Source organism: Triticum urartu, chromosome 3A, assembly GCF_056163025.1.
Source record: "Triticum urartu cultivar PI428250 chromosome 3A, HENAU_Tu73, whole genome shotgun sequence".
In the NCBI taxonomy this organism is placed as follows: domain Eukaryota; kingdom Viridiplantae; phylum Streptophyta; class Magnoliopsida; order Poales; family Poaceae; genus Triticum; species Triticum urartu.
Window position 1 is genome coordinate 281,016,776 of NC_141875.1, and position 19,683 is coordinate 281,036,458.

Sequence of the window (19,683 nt, forward strand, 5' to 3'; positions counted from 1 at the left end):
CACAAAGCTTGGGTTGGTAAGGCTTGAGAATCAGACTGTTGCAGTAAGCCTTCCTGCTCAATGCATCAGCAATTACATTGGCCTTGCCTGGAGTATATTCGATACTCGGATTATACTCTTGAATCATTTCGACCCAACGAGTCTACCTGCGGTTGAGATTAGGCTGAGTGAAGATGTACTTGAGACTCTTGTGGTCAGTGAAGATGTCCACTTTTCTTCCCAATAAGAGATGTCTCCAAGTCAAAAGAGCATGCACAACTGCCGCTAACTCAAGGTCGTGAGTGGGGTAGTTCTTCTCGTTGGGCTTCAACTGGCGAGAAGTATAGGCCATAACTTTCTTCTCTTGCATCAACACTGCACCAAGACCTTGAAGAGAGGCATCACAGAAGACCTCGAACGGTCTGGATTCATCAGGAGGAGTCAGAACTGGAGCAGTGACTAATTTCTCTTTCAAGGTGTTGAAAGTGATGTCACATTCAGGAGACCAATCGTACTTGACGTGCTTCTGGAGAAGGTTGGAAAGCGGCTTTGCGATCTTTGAAAAGTTCTCAACGAACCTTCGACAATAGCTTGCGAGCCCAAGGAAGCTGCAGAGTTGCTTTACGTTCTGAGGTGGTTCCCAATTCACAATTGCAGACACCTTCTTAGGATTCACCGCTATGCCCTTGGCAGAGATGATATGCCCAAGATAGAGAACCTCATTGAGCCAAAACTCGCACTTTGAGAACTTGGCGTAGAACTGATGTTCTCTGAGATTATCGAGCACCAAACGCAAGTGCTTGGCATGATCTTCCTTGTTCTTGGAAAAGACCAAAATGTCATCTAGGTAGACCAAGACGAAGTCATTTGTGTAGGGGTTGAAGATGAAGTTCATCATGCGAGAGAAAGTCGGAGGAGCGTTGACGAGGCCAAAAGACATGTCAGTGTATTCATATGAACCATAGCTTGTTCTGAAAGCCGTCTTGGGAATATCTTGCTCACGAATTCGAATCTGGTGATAGCCCATACGGAGATCAAGCTTGGAGAATACTTGAGCACCTTTGAGTTGTTCAAACAACTCGTTGATGTTGGGAAGTGGGTACTTGTTCTTTATAGTCTTCTTGTTCAATGGACGGTAGTCAACACAGAGTCGGTCCGTTCCATCCTTCTTCACAAAAAGAACTCCACAACCCCACGGAGAAGAATTAGGTCGGATGAGACCCATTCGCTCTTGAATATCGAGTTGCTTCTTCAGCTCCTTCAACTCTTCAGGTCCAAGCTTGTAAGGACGTTTGCAAACAGGTTCCGTGCCAGGCTCAAGATCGATGACAAATTCAACTGGCCGGTGCGGAGGCATTCCTGGAAGCTCTTCTGGAAAGACGTCTTGATATTCGCAAAGGACTGGAATTTGAGAGATGGCATCTAGTTCACCCTTCTCATTTAAAGAAAAAAGACGGATGGTATCATCACGAGCGGCAAAGACAATTACATCCTCAGACAAATGAGTCAATTGAATATGCCTGACTGCACAATCAAGATGAGTCTTGTGCTTAGAAAGCCAATCCATTCCGAGAATAAGATCAATATCTGAGTTACCAAGAACCACTGGAGAGGACAGAAACTTGTAGTTGCCCAACGTGATAGAGACATCGGGGGCAACCAAACTAGAAGTCAAAAGCTTGCCGGGAGAAACAACTTGCATGACTTTGGGCATAACCTCAGTATCAACATTGTGCTTCGATGCAAATGGGAATGACAAGAAAGAATGCGATGCACCAGTGTCAAAAATACTTCTGCAGGAACATCGTTAACAGGAAGGTTACCCATGATGACATCTGACGAGTCCTCTGCCTGAGCTGCATTCATCAAGTTGACCTTGACGTGCTTGGGGTTATGCTTGACCACAACTGTACTTGCCGATCTCACAGGAGGAGGGGGAGGGAGACGCCTCTGATTGAAGCATTTGTTGGCATAGTGACCCTTCTGTTGGCACTTGTTGCACGTGACCTCCGAGAGCGGACGGTGATACGGAGCACTTGATCTTGGAGCTTGAGACGAAGTCTTGTTCTGAAAGCCAGGGTTGGGTGGGTGGAAGATCCACTGCCACCTTTGCTCTTCTGCTGATAAGGCTGACGGAACGGAGGAGGAGGAAGCCAAAACTTTCGCTGCTTAGCCACTTGAGTTGAGGAAGAAGGAGTAGCATCTCTGATTCGCTTCTTGGAAGCATCGCACTTCAGTTGAGCAGTCTCTTGCTTCAATGCCATGTTGTAAAACTCATCGTACTTCTTGGGCTCAAAGAGGACGAGAGCTAGCTGGAGTTCTTCTCTAAGACCACCCCTGAACTGATATATCATGCTCTTCTCATCAGGGACGTCTTGCTTAGCAAAACGGGCGAGCTTCTGAAACATGATGTTGTACTGGTAAACAGACATAGTGCCTTGCTTCAGGTTGCGGAATTCCTCACGCTTTCTTTCAGCAACGCTCTGAGGAATATGATGAGCTTTGAAGTCTTGACGGAATTCATCCCAGGTAATCACACGGCCTCCTCTGGAATCTTTGTACTGCTGAAACCATTCTGCAGCTTGGTCTTTGAGTTGGAAGGAAGCGAACTTGACAAAGTCCTCAGGCCTGACGTTACTGCACTCGAAATGCTTGCATATGTCCACGAGCCAATCATCAGCATCTGTTGCCTCAACACAATTGCTGAAGGTCTTGGGATGGTTAGCAAGGAACTGGTTGAGTGTAGCAAACTGATTCTGATTGTTGCCATGACCCTGGTTCCCTTGGTTGCGCTCTTGAAGAAGTTGCATGATCAGCTGCGTGTTTGCATTGGTAGTGGCCATCACAGCTTGCCATGCCTCTGGAGGTGGAGGTGGTGGTGGCGGATCAGGATTCGGAGTCGTGCGTGTTGGAGGAGCCATCCTGAAGAGGTTGACATCCGTTAGCACATTGACATACAAATATTGAAGCTGAATCAAACGGGTTGAAATTGCAACATATAGTCTTCACATCCGAACAAAATGAACGAATGCATTCCAAATAAAATGGTCACATATCCATAAATTGAGAAGCCACTTAGAATTGAGGTAGAAGAAAAACAACAAGGTACGGAACAAGAACAAATACTTGGTGAGGATTACCCAATCCCAAACCAAATATCCACGGAAGAAGAACTAGAGCTACAAGAATTCCCACCTATGAAACTCCCGAACCTTTCCGGTTATGCAATCAGGTGTTGGGGATACAGGGGAAGCATAATATCTCACCCAAATCTAGCAAATCCTACATCCAGCTGTATCCATCCTTCAACACATAACCGAGAAACCTTCGGAAATCATCTACCTCAACCTTCGAAAAACATCCGTTATACGAGTTATGGCAATACTCCCGAACTCCCGCCCCAGTACTGGGTGGCGTCGAGGTTATCTCACCAACAACTGCATAAAAGAGATTTTTGATGCCGGCGAAACTCAGGTATTCTAGAATCTCAACAATAAAATTGTGACCACAACACCTCGGAGCTCAACTCCCCGGGACACTGCCACAACCCCTAAATGACAGGAGGCACCACGAACAATGTTCTCGTCACAAATCGATCAGAACGATTCCAAGATACCCGCGTGATCCTAAATTTTTTTAGTGAAATTTGAGAAGAGAAGAGCCAAAACTCTACGTCAGGATGCCTTACCAGAGCGATGAAGGGACTGGGGAGTAAAAAGAATTCCTAAACTCTCCGATATATATAATCCTAAATGACTCAAAACATTTTTCTAGACTCAACAATGCCAACGATTCGATCAAGCAGGGGGCCCCTAAGGTCGGGGAAAGCTCTGATTACCAACTTGTAACGCCCTCGATGCGGCTATATCTCCTACATGTCGAAGCACGACTTAGAGGCATAACCACATTGAAAGCAATGTCGCAAGTAAGATAATCTTCACAACAACCCATGTAAATATATAAAAGGGGAAAGGATACATAGTTGGCTTACACTCGCCACGTCACACAAATACATGAATAACATTACAATCATCCAATACACTCATGGTCCGACTACGGTACCAAAATAAAGATCAACCCCAACATGCGACACGGTCCCCGATCGCCCCAACTGGGCACCACTACTGATCATCTGGGAAAGACACATGGTAACGGCGAGAGTCTTCATCGAACTCCCACTTGAGCTCAAGCGCATCGTCTGGAACGGTATCATCGTCCCTGCATCTGGTTTTGGAAGTAAACTGTGAGTCACAGGGACTCAGCAATCTCGCACCCTCGCGATCAAGACTATTTAAGCTTATAGGTAAGGCAAGGTAATATGTGGAGCTACAGCAAGCGACTAGCATATATGGTGGCTAACCTGTTCGCAAAAGAGAGCGAGAAGAGAAGGCAAAAGCACGGTCGAACAACTATGATCAAGAAGTGATCCTAGAACAACCTACGTCAAGAATTACTCCAACACCGTGTTCACTTCCCGGACTCCGCCGAGAAGAGACCATCACGGTTACACACGCGGTTGATTCATTTTAATTAAGTTAAGTTTCATGTTATCTACAACCGGACATTAACAAATTCCCATCTGCCCATAACCACGGGCACGACTTTCAAAAGTTCAAATCCCTGCAGGGGTGTCCCAACTTAGCCCATCACAAGATCTTACGGTCAACGAAGGATATTCCTTCTCCTGAGACATTCCGATCAGACTCGGCATCTCGGTTTTACAAGACATCCTCGACAATGGTAAAACATGTCCAGCAACACTGCCCGAATGTGCCGACAAATCCCGATAGGAGCTTCACATATCTCGTTCTCAGGGCACACTCAGATGAGACATCTTACGAGTAAAACCAACCCTCAAGTTGCCCCGAGGTGACCCCGCAGTCTACTCGGTCGGACCAACACTCAGAGGAGCACTGGCCAGGGGGTTTAAATAAAGATGACCCTTGGGCTCCGGAAACCAAAGGGAAAAAGAGGCTAAGTGGCAAATGGTAAAACCAAGGTTGGGCATTGTTGGAGGATTTTTATTCAAGGTGAACTGTCAAGGGGTTTCCATTATGACCCAACCGCGTAAGGAACGCAAAATCCGGGAACATAACACCGATATGACGGAAACTAGGGCGGCAAGAGTGGAACAAAACACTAGGCAAAAGGCCGAGCCTTCCACCCTTTACCAAGTATATATATGCATTAAGATAAACAAGGTAATATCGTGATATCCCAACATTAAACAATATTCCAACAAGGAACGATCTCCAATCTTCACCTGCAACTAGCAACGCTATAAGAGGGGTTGAGCAAAGCGGTAACATAGCCAAAACAACGGTTTGCTAGGACATGGTGGGTTAGAGGTTTGACATGGCAATATGGGAGGCATGGTAAGCCAGTGGTAGGTATCGTAGCATAGGCATACCAAAAGAGCGACCATCTAGCAAGCAAAGATAGAAGTGATTTCGAGGGTATGGTCATCTTGCCTGCAAAGTTTTCAAAGTTGACTTGATCCTCGTAAGAAAACTCAACAGGCTCCTGGTTCGTGAACTCGTCTCCCGGCTCTACCCAAACAAGAACAATAAGCAAACGGAACACAATTAACCACGTGCAATGCTCAAACAAGATGATGCAAACATGGTATGATATGCGGGATGCGGTATGTGATGCATATGCAAGATTTGACAAGGAATGATTGAACCTGGCCTCAACCTAGAAATCTAAGAGTTCCACTGGAAAGGTGGGGTGATTTCGTTTGAAATCGATATAAAGATCTCCAGAATCGGATGCACGGTTTGGAAAAGGCAAGCAAAACAAATATGGCACCGGTCTGCGATAATCAGCAACTAGCCATCTAAATGCATCAAGATAATTATGCTAAAGCACTCAAACATGACAAAAAAATACATGGAAGGGATCCAATCATGATGATTGACAAAAGATGAACACTGAGCTACGGCTAGTTCATCCATTAAGAGGTCCAAACAATCATGGCAAAAGTGCAAACGATAACAGGTTTCAGACTTAGTGAAATTAACACAAGTCTGGAATTTATCATCAGGAAGCACACTTTAGAGCATGAAAACTACATGCTACAGGAAATTAACATGGCAAATCAAGGCATGGCATGAAGCTAGTCAAAGCACTTAACAAAAGTCCCTTAGTGACCTTGAGCCAAAAAGGATCAGAAAATACGATTGCAAGCATGTGAACATGGCAAAAACATAAACAGATCTCAGACTTAGTGAAAAACTGGAGCATGCAAATCAGTTAACGAGTAAGCATGTTCACGAGCTCGATGCACTCACTACAGAGCATGGCATGACAAACTAAGCATACAACCATCAAGAATACATGGCATAGAAGCTAGACATGTCAAGAACAACAACATAGCATGCACGAATCAATAGCAACATCCTCGGCAAAATCGCTAACAAGTCAACAATCTGCCAGGATTCACGATATAACAAAATTAGAGCTCGATTGACTCAAGCTAGGTTGCTCCAAAAATGCAAAAAAAAGACATGGATGGATAGAGCAGCATAATGTTAACAAATCATTCTTACTGATCATCCTCAAAAGAGGCACGAATCACTAGGAAACAACATGAACATATGGCATATCAACAAAATCAGGACAAGGACTTAGTGAAATTCTAAGTCCCTGAAATCAGCATTACCGATTACGCTACTTTGCAAGCTTGTGCTACTCACCACAAATATCACAAAAATACATGGTAAGCACCTCTGTAAAGATGGCATGGCATATAACAAAACACATGTAGAGCTCAAGATCATATCATGCACACATTAATCATGGCAAAAATGACAAATAGCTATTTGATGAAACAGATCTGACAAATTCACCACATAGCCCTCTTCCAACAGCATTTCGGGCATCAAGATGAGCTCAAATGAAAATGACGCAATGAGATGAAATGATGCACTCGTTGAGGCGGACATTTTGATATGCTACACGCGCAAATCGGAGCTATGGATGCGGAGATACGATATGATGAAGATTGCAAAAAAATAAGAGGAGAGGGGAAAGTCAACCTAGATCTAGGGTTCGGACACTGTAGCAGCGGATCGGGCACTGTAGCAAATCGAACTTCGCCGGAGAAGGGGCGACGGTGGCCGGACTTGGGGATCGCCGGAGTTAGCTGCGGTGGCCGGAGACGCGGTGCACGCGGTGGCCGGAGAAGGTAGGGCTCGTCGGACTTGACGCAGACGTCGAGGGGCGGCGAGGCGGCGACCTGCAGCGTCGACAGTGGTGGCGCGCGGCGAGCTTGAAGGCGGCCGCGGCGGTCGGCAATGGTGGCGGCGGTGTTCGGCGGCGGCGCCAGCGTCGGGAAGGCGGCGGCGGAGAGACGATGCGCTGATGGGCCGGGGAGGGCCGGAGACGGGCCCTGCGGGCCGCGGCGGGTGCGGACGGTGATGTGGGGCTCAGGCGCCACATGGCGCTTCAGGAGTGGACGCGGTGAGGGCGGATATGTCCGGCCGAGCGGATCTCGTCCGGCGGCGTGAGGAGGGGATTTTTTCTAGGGTTAGGGTGGATTTTGCCCGAAATTTCGGAGGGGGAGTCCTATTTATACATAGAAGGAGCTAGGAGGCTCCAAATGGAGTGCGGTTTTCGGCCACGCGATCGTGATCGAACGCTCTAGACGATAGAAGGGGTTTAGGTGGGTTTTGGGCCAAATTGGAAGGGTGTTGGGCTGCAACACAAACGAAGCCTTCTCGGTCCCACGGTTAGCCGTTGGATTATCGAACGAAGTCCAAATGGCACGAAACTTGACAGGCGGTCTACCGGTAGTAAACCAAGGCCACATGGCAAGTCTCGGTCCAATCCGGAAATGTTTAACCCCCACACACGAAAAGAGGTAGAAAGGGGCACCGGAGGAGATAGGAGCGCCGGAATGCAAAACGGACAACGGGGAAAATGCTCGGATGCATGAGACGAACATGTATGCAAATGCAATGCACGTGATGACATGATATGAGATGCATGACAAAGGCAACAACACACGGAGACAAAAACCCGAACCCGAGGTAAATAAAATAACTTAGGGCCGGAAACGGCAAGAGTTGGGATACATATAAGGTAAAATACATCCGGGGTGTTACACTAGGTACCTGAACATTGGCATACCAAGCTTCACCGGAACCTTCACCACCACTTTACCAGAAGAGGAGCGCTGGACGATTCAAGTTCATGTTCCAGGAAGAACTTTTGCACCAATTACCGAGCCCATCGATTTTTCCTCTGATGCACCAACCTGGAGTTTAGGAAAGAGCATGGCTGCCCACATCGCCATTGGACGCATAGGAGAGGTCTACAACAAGGATCTTAAGGACACCACCTACCAGATATGTGGACGTCGAGATGAGTAATGGGAGATGATTCACACCAGAATGGATAAATCCATTGCAGCTTAGATACAAGAGTTGAACTAGCACATTCGACGCTATGAGAACTAGATGTGCGCCAACATGATAGACACGAAGAAGGTGATGACCCGAAACATTTAGCTAGAAGAGGAACTCAAGGCTACATAGGATGGATATGAAGAGGAAATTGATGTACTACTAGAGCAGAATGAAGACCTGAAGAGGAAGCTAGGAATATTCATGGGGGATCCTCAACCTGGAGTGGACATTCGTTCAGAAGACTACATCATACTAGACGACCCCGACTCCGACCCCGACACTGATGATGATTACGAAGATGAAGCTGGAGCAGATATTATGGAGTCTTCCACCGATCAAAATTTCTAGTCGACCACCATATTACCATTAGAGTTCTTCCATGTATATAGTAATTCGTTCGTGAGATTTTGTAACGGTAGCTTAGATCTATTTTATGAATCTTGTTTGATATTGAATGGTGCGGAATGAATATGTTTGTCGCATGTGCATATGGGTAGTGAACTATCGCTTTAGACTTCAGTCTATTCTATTCTCACCCTCCAAACCTATTAGATGCCTCCGAGACATGACTCCACATTCTCCTTCCCACCGGAGCTCACTCAGTTGATCGAATAGAAGAATTCTTTGATGGAGCTACTTGTCTAGAACGAAGGCAACAACAACAACAACCCACCGCCACCACCCCCAGTTGACAACTTAGCCCGATTCTTAAGGTTGAACCCGCCGGTGTTCTCTGGTAGCACCGAGCCGATTGTTGCTGATGACTGGCTCCACAAGATTAGAAGGGAGCAGACCACCACAGGTTGCACAGATGCTGAGAAGGTGCGCTTTGCCGCACATCAACTAGATGGACCCGTAGCCTCATGGTGGGAGAACTACACTGCCACTTTCTCATGGCCAATGTGACTTGTGATTAATTTTAGCAGGCATTCCACACCGCACATGTCTCAGCTGGAGCTATGAGTATGAAGAAGCGTGAGTTCCGCAACTTACGCTAGGGAAATTGTACTATGGCGCAGTACGTGGATGAATTCAGCAAGTTAGCGTTTTATGCCCCAGATGATGTGGTCATAGATGCCGCGAAACAGGAGAAGTTTAGCGAGGGGCTGGATGACGGGCTGATGATGCGAAGCATCCTACGATCATCCCCATGTTCACTTCGACCACTCCCCATGACCCAAGGATACAAAAGATGAGACCTCAACTACACGCCATTGGACGCAAGGTGAACTCGTTCCTCTGCGAACCGTCACTTTCCACATGTGAGACATGGCTACTACCTCAAACATATGTGATGTGCATGACCAGGAACCAAGAGGGAGACCATGGACAAGATGGCGAGTACACCAAGCACGAGGAACAAGAGGAATAGCTGCAAGAAGAACTACAACCATCGGACGACCGCTCCAAACCGGACGTCCGGTCCTAAAGGCCACACCAGAACACCCGCGGCAACTGAAGTCTACAGCGGCCGGACGACCGCCAGACGCCGGACGTCCGACACTCGTCAGCCACCAGACGACTGACGCCAACTGGAAATCCAGTGCCACCTATCCCGAGCCAAAACGCTGGATGTCCGACAAGTACTGGACGACCAGACCCTTGCGAGCCACCGGATGTCCGGTACCCGTCGGACGACCGGCGCCTGTCTGTGTGCAGAGTATCGGGCCGAGGCCAATGTATCCCCCACTTACCCCTTCGTGGCCCTAGACTATATATACTCCTCCCACTCCTCCAATTAGGGTTAGCATTGGTTTAGCTCATACTTGAGATAGAGCTTTGCTCATCTATAAAGATCTACTCTTTGAGAGAGACCGCGACCCCTCTTCGGAGAAGATCCACGTTGGATTCAAGACCTCCTCACAAAGAAAACCCCCATCAAGACCTCCTTGCGGAGAAGAACCAGTTACCCTTTGTATCATCCCTTGTTGACTTTGGATTGTGTGATCTCTATGTGTACTTGGATCTAGCATATGTGTGATCATTTTTATTGGTTTGAGTGATTCTCTCGTGTTTCCCTTCGTGTTTACTCTTGGGTTTCCCCTCATGTTCTTCGTGTTCTTCGCGGGATCCGCTCCTTTCGTGAAATATCGGCCGTATAGGGTTCCACCCTACACCATCTTGGATTAGAGCAAGGTTGATCACGAATTTGGAGCCTCTACCTCTTCGTTTTCTAGCTTGATTTTATTGTGTTCTTCCCCAATTTCGAAAATTCCCACCAAAAATAGCCCTAATTTTTTTGTGATTTGTTGGTTTGATGATGTTTTGTTGATTTTGATCCATGAATTTGCTTGGTTTCAAGTGGATCTAGCATTTCCCCAAGTTTTCCCATCTTTCATCCTCAAAATCTGCTCAATTTTGACCCTAAAATCCCCAATTTCCGCCCAAAATCGCGTCCAGAATCTCGGATCTCGAGTTGACCCCGACCCACCGGACGACCGACGTTTTGACGGACGTCCGGAGCCCTTTGAGCCACCGGAATTCCGACACTCACCGGACGACCGGAACCCCTAACCCGAGCTAACATTAGCAGATTTCCGACCCGATCGGATGTCCGATGACCGGACATCCGTCCATTTCCGGACGTCCGCTACATGTAGATATCAACTTCGGCTCATTTTTGTTTCGGCCATAACTAATTCATCCGAACTCCTATTTTGACGTTCTTTAGCTCGTTTTGAAGCTCTTGACATCCCCCTTCCCAAAAAATACTACCAACATCATTTGACTCCATCAAATTTTTGGAACTTTGGCATCTTTGCGTAGGGCTTCCAGCACATCATCCGCTATACCACCACCGACTTCCGCACCCTAACCCATCTTGATCCCCATTGCTTATGTGGTTGTTTGAGTTGTGATTCGAGTCTCCTAAGGTGTTTCAGCTACTTCGGGACGGTTGCTTCTTCATAAACCACCACCACCACTTCTGCATAGGCTTGGCCTCCATACACTTCCGCCACCCCAACTTAACCCAATTTTGTTTGAGTTGTGAGTTGTGTCTCCTAAGGTGTTTCGGCTACTTAGGGACAGTGACCTTCAACTCCGACTCATGTAACCCAACACAACCTCCACTTCCGCAAAAGCACCTCTGCTTTCCCGCTACCACCATTTTGACATTTGCCTTTGAGATTTTGAGTTCATGGTTTTTCCGTTTCCTAAGGTGTTTCGGCTACTTTGGGACACGTCTCCATCATCTTGGTATCTACATCAAGAACACCACCACTCATCATCGCCAAGGACGGTAACCTGGACGACACCATTTATATTCCCCTTGCAATTGCATTGATAACCCCTAGCCCATTTTACGTCACTTGCCTGTCGATACTAGCCATTTGAATATTGCCAACAATGTTACTTGTGCACATTAGTGATCTACACCATCCATTGCATACATACCATATCATATTGGTATCATATCATCTCGTGTGCCTCAAGTTTGTTCCCGCATATACCCAATCGCTATCTTTGTTTGTGCATTCCGCAAAGTGGCCATACACAAAAAAGAATAAGCTTTTAAGCAAAAGAGAAAGAGCAAAGAAGCTTGTAAGCAAGAGCCATAGCATCATACCACATTGCATATAAGATTGTCATATCCGATCATCTTGGATCATCTTGAGAGAAACACCGGGAACCATACATACATAGCATACTTGGGATAGAAAGCTCATACATTTTGCATCTTATAGGTTGTGCACAAGTGTCGTATCCACCTATTGAGCAATAATGCTAGAGTCTCTCTTGAGTTGTGCAACACGAGCGTTTTCCGTGGATTCCACATTTTGTGCTCATTCCCGTGTTGCACGACCCCATTTATCTATCCGTCTGTGTGTTTCCGAGTGTCATTCATTGCTATTGGTCTACTTGTTACACTTGCGAATATGTGAATGTTTTTCAACATTATTGACTCTTGCTAATATTTTGCATCAAATTTTTGTGCCACTATCCTCACCGAGCTCCACCATAAGCCTTACTTGTGTAGGTGTGATAATTGATGAGATCGGTACCAATTGTTCTATTTCCTTGTTACATCATTGATCCATCTTCAACATCGGTCAAGGTACATTTGTATAGTTCTTCTCTTTCTCCCACTCATATTTGCTTGAGTCTTGTGATGGATAGGAAAGGCATTTCATCTCCGGTCTTCGGCAACAACGACGGCGTGAACAACTCCAACACCAACACTCCCCACTTCGGACTACAACGAGCAATGAAAGTCATTGACAACATCACCATCGACTTACGACATTCCGAAGCTAGGAGAAGGGACTACTTCGACAACAAGTTTTCCGCACAAAAGGAGGAGCAAGATGCAAGGATGGAGGAGATTCAGACTCTGTTGGCCAAACGTTATTCCCCTTCATCATCCTCAAGGCGACGGCGAGCAAGTCAATCATATTCGGAGCGCCCAAGCGATGTAAGCGCAACTCGTTCATGTCCACATCTCCATGGAGACCATCATCACATTCGTGATCCACATCGTCATGAAGGGCAAGTCACCTCCAAGCAACATGTGCATGACGACGACGAATGACATCTACTACGAGCTCAAGTGCGATAACGACACCATCATCATGAAGATGCTCGCCAAGCGCAAACGTATACGTCCCAACAAGCTCTACTTCACGCCAAGGCCAAGCCTCAAGAGCATAAGAGAAGACTGCAAGACGAGCACCACCAAGACAAAACTATGACTACCACCACCACTTCGGCATCTTCGCCAAGTGCTATCAAGGCATCTTCGGCTTTGGACATGCGACATCTTCGCCTACTTCCCATGAGTTCGCCTACATCGACATCTTCAACAACGAGGCGACCACCTACGAGCGAGGGCGACACTTCCATCTTCGGAAGCCCCTCAAGGAAGATGGCCGAGCATGGGAAATTCCCTTCGGTCATGGAGACGAGCTATGAGGCGCCACATCATATGGGCCTCCAACAACAAGACGGTGACAAGAAGGTCGAGCTAGGGCCATCCCCTTCGACTACGGCGATGAGCATGAACCTCTTCAACAACATGAAGATGGCGCCCATATTGGAGTCATACTCCGAGTCAAGCTATGAGACCGCACATGAGACATTATCTTTGGTCTTGGAGGAGAGTGATGTTTTTCCACATCCTACGACATTCATCTTTGGAGGCGTTATGTATGAGGAGGTTGAGCATGGGACTATCCCTTCAACCATGGTGGCAATAGGAGTTGAGCATGGAGACGTTTGCACCTACACCTCTCCGACACCCACATATGTGCCCCAATTCCCATGTGAGCAGAGCCACCACCACATGAGTGACATGAGTGACTCCACCATATGTGACATTGAGTGCATTTCCTATGAGAGGATGAGTGTGACCACCACTAGCCCCACACATGAGAGCATGACACACATCCTATGTGAGGTCGAGAGCCATTTGAGTGACTCCAGCAACCATACGAGTGAGAGCATCCAAGAGGGAGTGAGTGAGCCACAACACTTAGTGAGTGAGGTAGTTGACATGACACGTGAGGCCACTATGATTTCTAATGACTTACCCTCTACTCGAAGTGTATTTTCTTCTTTGGTGCTAGGTCTCTTACATGACGACATGCCTATCCTCGACGAGTCCGTACCTCCAACGACAACGATGGCCATGGTGAATGATGATGCACCCCACAAGGTTCCATCAAGATGAAGATGACCACGACTTGGTTTTCAACACCTCACGTACAACACACGAGCGGTGCTCCAAAGGTAACATAGGTGATGGTGCTTCTCTTGTCCCACTAGTGGACTATCTTGAAAATGATTGCTTGCATGATGATGATCACCTTATGGATTCATCGCATACTATGTCATGTTTCGATATGCCACCCATTTATGATGAATATGATGATGAGCATGTTGAATTTCCTAGTTGTGATGCTAAGCTCCATAGGATACCACGTGAAAATTCTATCGGTCACGTCATGTTTGATAATCCATTAAACTTGTCATATGCTATGAGTGAGATCTCCCATATTGCATCATTTCAATCTCAACATATTACCTATGCATGCCCCATTAAAATAAATCCCATTTTCACTTATGGCATAGATGACGAGATGATGGTCATTGGATTTTGTTTTTCTTGTGATGATATTGCTAAGCTTCCTTTACATGATTTGTGCACTTCATCTACTATTCCATGCCATGAACACATTGCTTCGGATATGCTTTGTTTTGTATGTTGTCAATATTCTCCATGTGATGTTTCCATTAATGCTCATGAGGGGACCCCCATAGTTTCCTCATACATATTAGGAGATTTTGATTTTGATGCATTCCATACTTTGCATGATTCCCATGATAGTGTACACCGTATGCATTCCATGAATAACAATTCTCTACATATTTCTTGTGATGCATTACACAATTTGAGTCTCCATTATGCTATGCATAATAAAAAACCTCTCATGATGGATGTCATGTTTCTGTATCACGCATCTCATTTATTTGAGCATGGGCTGTTTTGTGCTAACCAACACATGCACGTGCGCATCATGATGGATGATGTGTACATATACCATGCACACACTATTTTCCATTTTCCTTTGTTTTGTGTAGGTATTCACGTATACTTGTCAACATCTCAATCCCAAGATTTGACGAAACGAGATCTTGAGAGCAACGATGATTTGGGATCCCGTGGACTACCATTACCACCGTTCTATTCGCGCAAGAACTATGCGCATCTCTTCTACTTGGCTCTCACACGACTATGGGCTATATATCACTTGTTACTTTATGCCCATTATATCATGTTCACTTTGCATGTTATGCCTCTTTCCATGCCTTTACCATGCAATTGTAACCCTTGCTTGCACTTACATATGATTCACCACTCTCCTACTCCTCTATGTATTTGCATGCTCGGTGGAGATCCTTGTTACCATTACCATGTTTTCCTTGTGCCAGATGCTATTGATGCTTGTTGTGTTGGGAGAGTCATGATGTTCCATTGCTATTTACATAGGACTTCTTGCCAACACCATGGACCTACTTTGCTCATATCTTCCTTCCATGCTTGTGCTATGTCATGTGAATTATTCATGCACACTATTTCCACCCATGACATGCTTGCCATGATCCCTTCTAGTACGTTGCATCTTCACACTACTAGCATGCTTGACTTGATCACTATGATTGCTTGCTTTGTTGCATTACCCATGTTCCACTATTACTCGCTTTCTTGGGTTGATGACTTATATGTTCGTGCCTCTCACATGATACATCTTGTTCATTGTTGCTTGCCTCCAATTGTTGCATCTATGCTTATTGATCATGGAGACTTGGACATATTACTTGTGAGGCACGCTTGTTTGATTGAGCCTATTGTATTTGGTTATTCTCGCATCATATGCCTTCGTACTATGAAATGCTCCCTTGTCCTTTCTTATGATGAGCATGATGTATACACTTGTTGGGTATCTTACTACACGAATGATAGGTTTTGCAATTCCTCTAAAATCATTTGTTTCTCTGGGTGTTTGTCATGTTCTTTAGTTTTGAAGGATTCACAAGGTGGTACCATCACAAGACAACTTGGTCATGTGAAGGCGTGCATGATGCGCGACACCAACATTTTTGACATTCTCATAAAGGTGAACTCCTTCTCCTTGAGCCATCCTCAAATACGCATATTGGATGGGTCACTCTTTCATTGTTGTTTCCTTCTTGTTGTCTACATGATACATCTCATGAACGGAGGAGCGACATTGGAGATTGGCTCTATGGACCTTCAAATTGAGGAGCGCTCGGACTTATTGGATGCACCTTCGAACCTCCACTCATGCCACGACATCGACATTAGTACACCAACACCTCCTTATTTGTTGATTGTGCTCACACATGTCATGCTCGATGGACATATCATACACATGACAAATTTGCATCTTATGCATGGATTGACTCACATTATGATTGCCTTGTTGCATCTTGTATTACCATGTCATCCATGATATATGAGCTTGTGCACTTTCTTAGCAAATTTGTTGTGATCTTTCTTGATGGCATCTTCATACATCATGATCATATTGTCCACCATCAATTGGATGATAACGTAATCATATTGAGCATCCATTGCCATATTCATGCTATTGATAAACCGTCTCACTATGACATCATTTTGCACCATGGTTGCATTGATCATATTCACGACACATTTGTGTGCACGATGATTGCATTTGCTCCCATGAATGCTTTGCATACCATTCTAGATCATCTTGATAAGCTTCATGTGCTTTGTCACGAACAATCTTGCTTAACGGACTCATTCTTCTATGACGGACACTATGTGTGAGCTAACCATTGTATTTCCGAGTGTTGTTTGTGTTTTCTCTTCTTGCATCTATACCACTCCGGTGAAACCTTGCAGTACTTGGATTGCGCAATGTCTTCAACTCCGTCCAACTACAAGTCCGTCCACAACAACCGTTTCCATGGTGATGAGGATCACAATCCGAGGTCAGATCTTTCCCAAGGGGGAGGGGGGAGATGATGCGGAGCATCCTACGATCGTCCCCATGTTCACTTCGACCACTCCCCATGACCCAAGGATACATAAGATGACACCTCGACTACACGCCATTGGACGCAAGGTGAACTCGCTCCTCTCCGAACCGTCACTTTCCACATGTGAGACATGGATACTAACTCAAACATATGTGCTGTGCATGACCAGGAACCAAGAGGGAGACCATGGACAAGACGTCGAGTACACCAAGCATGAGGAACAAGAAGAAGAGCTGCAAGAAGAACTACAACCACCGGACGATCGCTCCAGACCGGACGTCCAGTCCCTGAAGGCCACACCAGAACACCCGTGGCTACTGAAGTCTACAGTGGCTGGACGAACGGAGACGCCGGACGTCCGACACTCGTCAGCCACCGGACGACCGACGCCAACCAGAAATTCGGTGTCACCTATCCCGAGCCAAAACGCGGGACGTCCGACAAGTACCGGACGACCGGACCCTTGCGAGCCACCGGACGTCCGGTACCCGTCGGACGACCGACGCCTGTTTGTGTGCAGAGTATCAGGCCGAGGCCCATGTATCCCCCGCTTACCCCTTTGTGGCCCTAGACTATATATACTCCAAAACCTCCTCCTAGTTAGGGTTAGCATTGGCTTAGCTCATACTTGAGATAGAGCTTTTCTCATATATACGGATCTACTCCTTGAGATAGACCGCGGCCCCTCTTCGGAGAAGATCCACATTGGATTCAAGACCTCCTCACGGAGAAGAATCCCATCAAGAGCTCCTTTTGGAGAAGAACCGGTTTCCCTTTGTATCGTCCCTTGTTAACTTTGGATCGTGTGATCTCTATGTTTACTTGGATCTAGCATATGTGTGATCGTTCTTGTTGGTTTGAGTGATTCTCTCGTGTTTCCCCTCGTGTTTACTCTCGTGTTTCCCCTCGTGTTCTTTGTATTCTTCACAGGATCCGCTCCTTTCGTGAAAGATTGGCCGTATAGGGTTCCACCCTAAATCGGCTGAATATGCAGTTGATGGTGGCAACATTCACCAACTATCAAGAGCTGGTAGACAGGGCCCTCATGATTGAAGGCAAGCATCAGCAGATAGAGAGCCACAAACGGAAGTATGGACAGGGGAAGTACAACTCTGGAGCTCATCAGAAGCCATGTTTTACCCCATACTCGGGAGGACACACCCATCATAACCATGGAGGCCTTTCTCATAATGGAGGAAGTTCACACAACCACAGTGGCCCCAAGAATGGAAATGGGAATGGAAGTAACATCAGTTAGAGCCGTTCCAACCCCGTGACAACCACCAAGAAGGAATCTGAGTCACGTTAGTTGTTTCAAGTACGGGAAGACTGGACACTATGCCAATGATTATTCTAAGGCAAAGAATGGTAATGGCAATGGAAGCTCGGGAAAGAAACCAAATCCTTTCACCAGAGGTCGGGTGAACCACGTCAACGTGGAGGAAGTTGAAGAGCAGCCTAACACAGTTATTGGTAAGTTTTTGATTAAGTCATTTACATCCATTGTCCTTTTTGACACGGGTGCATCGCATTCATACATATCAAGGGGATTTGTGGATAAGTTTAAGTTTCCCACTGTAGCCCTTAATACACCTATGTTAGTAAGCTCACCAGGAGCGGAGTATATGGCTAGCCAAGGATGTTTTCAGTTGCCATTGACCATAGGTAGGCATGTTTTCCCCTCCAACCTCATTATTCTTGAATCACAAGGATTGGATGTGATACTAGGCATGGATTGGCTATCGATGTATGGGGGAAACATCAATTGCGCTAGTAAGTCAATTCTTCTCACCACCCCAGAAGGGAAAAGTATGTGTCTAGGCATGAGCCAAGGAGGACTCATGTAAATTCACTCTCGGGAATTGTATAGGAGGAAGTGCCCGTTGTGAAGGATTATCCAGATGTATTCCCGGAGGAATTACCTGGCATGCCACCAGATCGAGACATAGAGTTTTTGATTGGGTTGTTGCCAGGCACCGGACCAATATCGAAGAGACCGTATTGGATGCCCGCAAATGGTCTGGAGGAAATTAAGAAGTAGATTAAGGAGTTATTGGAGAAAGGTTATATGCGACCAAGTTCATCACCGTGGGGAGCCCCAGTGCTTTTAGTTGAGAAGAAGGATGGATCTTTGAGAATGGTTGTTGATTATCATGCTATGAACGAGGTGACGATCAAGAACAAATACCCTCTACCGATGATCAATGATCTGTTTGACCAATTGCAGGGAGCTAAAGTATTCTCCAAGATCGATCTACGATCAGGATATCTCCAATTGAAGATCCAAGAACAATATATACCTAAGACAACTTTTACCACAAGGTATGGGCTATATGAGTACATGGTCATGTCTTTTGGTTTGACTAACGGCTCTGCCTACTTTATGAGTATGATGAATAAGGTGTTCATGGAGTTCTTGGATAAGTTTGTTGTGGTGTTCATTGATGATATATTGCTGTACTCGAGGAATTAAAAAGAACACAAGGAACATTTGCGATTGGTTCTCGAGAAGCTCATGGAACATCAGTTATATGTCAACTTCAGCAAATTTGAGTTTTGGTTGAAGGAAGCTAGATTTATCGGACATGTTATATAAGGAGAAGGTATAGTAGTAGACCCTTCCAAGGTTAAATCTGTCACCGAATGGTTGGCACCCACCTCAGTTGGAGAGATACGCAGTTTCCTTGGACTCATAGGACATTATCAGAGATTCATTGAGAATTTTTCCAAGATCGTGAAGCCTATGATAGAGTTATTGAAGAAGGAC

General features: G+C 46.0%; 1 protein-coding gene across 1 annotated transcript in view; it reads left to right on the plus strand.

Annotated features, from left to right (window-relative positions):
- Positions 1–7,277: 7,277 nt before the first annotated feature.
- Positions 7,278–19,683, plus strand: part of LOC147979461 (uncharacterized) — a 29,871-nt gene continuing 17,465 nt past the window's right edge. The window contains exon 1 of the mRNA XM_087515215.1: positions 7,278–7,443. Within this exon, the coding sequence (XP_087371341.1) occupies positions 7,278–7,443 (166 nt within the window). The remainder of the gene's footprint in view (positions 7,444–19,683) is intronic.